Raw genomic sequence first — 3,489 nt, forward strand, 5'->3', positions numbered from 1 at the left:
TGGCCTCTAGTTGCATTGGCATACCTGGTACACAGGTTCCTTAGGCTTATACTTGTGTTGTCAAGATTTTTTTTTTTTGCCTTTTTAAATTCTGGACAACAATCCAGGCCTATAAAACCTCCTATACTGAACTAATATAGTGTATACAGACATTGAATTAAATAGGAAATAAAGTATGCCAGTAATACAGAGCCCTACAAAAGCCTAGGCATCCTTTATTGCATGAGGTACAGGAAAAATCTGATTTTTTGAACAATATCCCAGGCATTAAATTAGCTTTGTCTGCCCATATTACCCAAATAACATTACAATGGTATAACATCCTGAAATTTGGAGGGATAATAGTTCAACCTCTTGCCTTGACCTTGGTACAAAGATGGTCTATTCTCTTCAGTAAGAGAGAATGATCTCAGAAAAAATATCATCAATATAATGAAAGTAGACAAGATTAGTAGGAAACAAAAGGGAAAGACTGTGGATTAAACTGAGGGACACTAACACAAAGCTGCATTCTCAACTCTTTTTATTTTGAGACAATCTCTCTATGTCACCAATCCTGGGTTGAACTTGCAATTCTCCTGCTTGAGTAGGAGAATTACATGCAGGGACCACTGCCCCTGGCATTCAAAGTAAGGTCTTGAGCCAAGATACAATGTTATCCTCCATAGAATTGAAAAAAAAAAATCATGAATTTACTTGGAAAAAAAGAGGTCTTGAATAGCCAAAGCAATCCTTAGTGAGAAAAGTGAAGCAGGAGACATCTAAATACCAGACCTTAAATTGTTCTAAAGAACTATAGTGGGCTGGGGATGTGGCTCAAGCAGTAGCGTGCTAGCCTGGCATGCGTGCAGCCTGGGTTTGATCCTCAGCACCACATACAAACAAAGATGTTGTGTCTGCCAAAAAACTGAAAAATAAATATTAAAAATTAAAAAAAAGAACTATACTAACAAAAGCATCATGGTATTGGTATGAAAGTAGACATAAAGAACAATGGAATAGAATAAAAAACAAGAGACAAACCCAAATAAATACAGTTATCTCATACTAGAGAAGATCAGCATAAACATACATTGGACAAAAGATAGCCTCTTCAACAAATGGTGCTGGGAAAAATGAAAATCCATATTTAGCAAAATGAAATTTAATTTTGTTATATTTTCTGGACAGTTTGGACTACTTTGTACACACTTCCTACCTAGGGCAGGGGTTGATAGGACCCCACTTTCCTTCTATCTTCAACACAACCTGTATAACTCTGATTTAAGCCAAAATTTCCCACATATTTTTTTTCAGTGTCTTTCCAAGCAAGATATCAATCCCAGGGATATTTTCTAGGATTCCCTAGAATTAACATATGAAAACCTGATATGGTGACAAGAGTGCTTAATGCCCTGATATTTGTTTCAAGGCCAAGTATAGGGACAAAGCAATGAAAAACTTCCTGGAGGAACTGATGGGAATCTGATTGTTGACAATTTTAGCAGACATGTGCTTTTATATATCAAACACTTTTTACTTTTTTTTTTAATATCCCAACCTGTTTGGATTCTCCAATGTTATAGACTCACATACCTCAAAACTTCTCTATTGTTAAACCCTCCACTAGAAAACCTTCCACTCATCAACATCTTTTTGATCTAAGACTTCTTCCTGCACCTGAATTTACATATTCCTCTGTGGATTATATCTCATTATATATTTATATAATGTCTTGAGGTCATTGGGAATTTTTTCTGTTCTCGGTTAATTAATGTTTGTTATTTCCACTAGAATATAAGAGTCATCTGTAAGTAAACTAATGCATTTGTAGTAGCAATCAAAGTGCTTAAGTGTGCAAAAAAGTCAATTATCAACAGCATTTTCTAAATCTTCATGAAATTGAATTTGAATGAAAAATTGAATATATAAAATGTTGGAACATAAAAGGTTCAGAAACATTGTCTACAAACATGGGACACCATTTAGTAATTCAAGGGAAATAATGAAACATGACAGTAATGAAACATAGACATCTGACACATGTCCTTATAATAATTCCTTAATACAAATGCACATTTTATTAAATTAAATGATGTAATATAATTTTGTTTCTTGCATATCATGAAATGCAATTTTGCAAGAACAATCACTTTAAATAAATATGCATATGTATAGATAACAAAATTATTTAAAACCACCTTTTGCTTTTAAGTTTTTGTAGGGCCTCTTTCACATCCTTGTTTCGTAAACTGTAAATGATAGGGTTCAACATGGGAACGACAAGCGTGTAGAACAATGAGCTCATTTTATCTTGATCTAAAGAGTAGGAAGAACTTGGCCGGAAATACATGAAGAGCATGGTGCCCTGGAAAACTGCAACTGCAGTTAGGTGGGAGGTGCAGGTGGAGAAAGCTTTGAGCCTCCCCTCAGCAGAGCGGATCTTTAAGACTGATGAGATGATGTAGCTGTAAGAGACCAGGACTCCAGAAATGGTACTCAGTTCAATGAATCCAAAAATTGTGAATAATACCAGTTCATTGACTTGTATGTCAGAACAGGAAAGGAGGAAAAGTGGAGGTAAATCACAGAAGAAATGATTAATCTCCTTAGACCCACAGAAACATAAGCGGAATGTTAATGTGGTGTGTATCAAAGCATCTGCCAGGCCTATGAGGTAAACCCCAGCCATGAGCAGTGAACACATCTTAGTGGACATGTCTACTGCATAGTGCAAGGGGTTGCTGATGGCCTTGTACCTATCAAAGGCCATCACTGCCAACAGCAGACACTCAGAATCTGCAAAGATACAGAAGGTCAAGAACTGCACAGCACATGCAAAGAACGGAATTGATTTGTTCTTGGCAAATATGTCGACCAGCATCTTGGGCCCAACTGCCGTGGAATAGCAGAGGTCACAGAAAGAGAGGTGGCTGAGGAAAAAGTACATTGGAGTGTGAAGCTGGGGATCCACTCTTATTAAGAAGATCATCCCAAGGTTTGCCAGAAGATTAATGAGGTAAACCAGGAGAAACATGATGAAAAGGGTCACTTTGAGTTCAGAATTACTAGTAATTCCCAAGAAAATGAATGAATTCAAGGATGAACAATTTTTCTTGTCCATTCTTCTTTCATGTCTAGATGTTCAAAACATGATAAATATTTATTCAATTATTTTTTACCAGCACTATATAAATAGCACAGAATACAATTTGTATCTGTAAATTTTTATGCTAAGAAAAATGTAAAGACCTGTGTTCTACTCTACAAAAAGATATTGCCATGCTTTTGACAGTAAGACATAAATAGATAACAGGAGAGAAATTCTGTAATTCATTAGGTATATGACTTTCTACATATTTAATATCTCTGAATCTTATTTTTAATTTTTTTTTGTGAAATAAATTTGATACACTCAAATTTCAGTAAATCTTTAAAATAATACTTTATAAACATAGTCTTAGATTTTCTATGAAGATTTGGCATTGATACAAAGAATTAAATATTTGC

The 3,489-nt window shown here is 35.0% G+C and overlaps 1 protein-coding gene across 1 annotated transcript; it reads right to left on the bottom strand.

Annotated features, from left to right (window-relative positions):
• Window positions 1–2,170: 2,170 nt before the first annotated feature.
• Window positions 2,171–3,106, bottom strand: LOC143391696 (olfactory receptor 5W2-like). Its single transcript, XM_076844455.2, has one exon. It carries the CDS (start codon window positions 3,101–3,103, stop codon window positions 2,171–2,173), a length of 933 nt encoding a protein of 310 aa, XP_076700570.2. The 5' UTR covers window positions 3,104–3,106.
• Between the last annotated feature and the right edge of the window lie 383 nt (window positions 3,107–3,489).

This window comes from Callospermophilus lateralis, chromosome 2 (assembly GCF_048772815.1).
Source record: "Callospermophilus lateralis isolate mCalLat2 chromosome 2, mCalLat2.hap1, whole genome shotgun sequence".
In the NCBI taxonomy this organism is placed as follows: Eukaryota; Metazoa; Chordata; class Mammalia; order Rodentia; family Sciuridae; genus Callospermophilus; species Callospermophilus lateralis.